The sequence below is a fragment of the Contarinia nasturtii genome, unplaced genomic scaffold, assembly GCF_009176525.2.
Source record: "Contarinia nasturtii isolate CC-2019 unplaced genomic scaffold, AAFC_CNas_1.1 Cnas_scaffold_3005, whole genome shotgun sequence".
Classification (NCBI taxonomy): domain Eukaryota; kingdom Metazoa; phylum Arthropoda; class Insecta; order Diptera; family Cecidomyiidae; genus Contarinia; species Contarinia nasturtii.
The window spans coordinates 4120-5173 of NW_022200321.1; the positions used below are offsets into that span (position 1 = coordinate 4120).

The 1054-nt window shown below is 30.9% G+C and overlaps 1 protein-coding gene across 1 annotated transcript in view; it reads right to left on the reverse strand.

The window, feature by feature from the left end:
- Positions 1 to 684, reverse strand: part of LOC116349637 (poly [ADP-ribose] polymerase tankyrase-2-like) — a 4717-nt gene extending 4033 nt beyond the window's left edge. The window contains exons 1-2 of the mRNA XM_031781173.1: positions 639 to 684; positions 293 to 322 (exon numbers count right to left, since the gene is read on the reverse strand). Of these exons, the coding sequence (XP_031637033.1) occupies positions 293 to 322; positions 639 to 684 (76 nt within the window). The remainder of the gene's footprint in view (positions 1 to 292; positions 323 to 638) is intronic.
- Positions 685 to 1054: the final 370 nt, after the last annotated feature.

The window sequence follows — 1054 nt, forward strand, 5'->3', positions numbered from 1 at the left end:
TAACTAAAGTCACAAAAAATTTGGATTTTTGTATGGGAGCCATGTCTTGAAAGGCTTGAAAAATCGAACAAATATTATTTTGAACTAGCTTAATAGAATACGCATCTACCACCGTGCGGAAAAGTTCGTCTTACTCCTGTAAGACTCTTTATTTTGTGTAAAAAATAGTCTGTGCAAAGTTTCACGTCATTAAATTCTTTTTTCTGATTCAACTAATATAGTGCAACCAAAATAAATAAAGTTCATGGAAACTTAATCCGTTTTTTAATCCCATCGGTTTTAATTTGCTTACATTCTTCATGTTTGTTATTTGTTTTTACCACTGAACGAGTTTTTGAACGGAAAAATAATGATGGATTTTATTGAATTGTAACAAATAACACGAGAGCACTATTCTTGTAATGAAATTGGCAATTTAAACGTAAAATTCGCGAAAGAACGTAAGCATCGAATGATCACTTGCTGTGTTTAACCAACCTATTAATACCCGCATCAAAATCACACATTAAACAAATAACGTATAAATAATAATAATAAGCTGTAATTACAATCGGCTTATTTTTCACTTTTATTTGTGATGTAAATTCATATTCGCATTCACATTGCGCAAGCATACGTATGTGTTTTTTAAACGTTACCATCGTGGTGATAGGAAATTTGTTTACTTCGATTCATATGCCCCATGTCAGACATGTAAAAATTAAGGTATCATTGCATTTAAAAATAAAAAGTGGCATGATTTATTGAAAACATCTTGAAGAGAAAGTTAAAAGATAATGTTAATTCTTTGCAAGAAACGAACCAAATACTTATCGCTGCTCAGTATTTTCCTAGAAGCCGTTTGTTGTTCGTCATTGCATGAATTCAAACGTGAAAGTCAAAACAAAAGTATTGAATAACAATGTTATTTGAATGATAATGGTATATTCTATATGACAATTAATTTCTTGAGCGACATTTTGTGATGCTCATGTTTTTTTCTCTAATGTATAAAAACTACCAACTCCCGCTAATTTCGGTACGATGAATCCGATTCTGCCAAAATATTCCCATG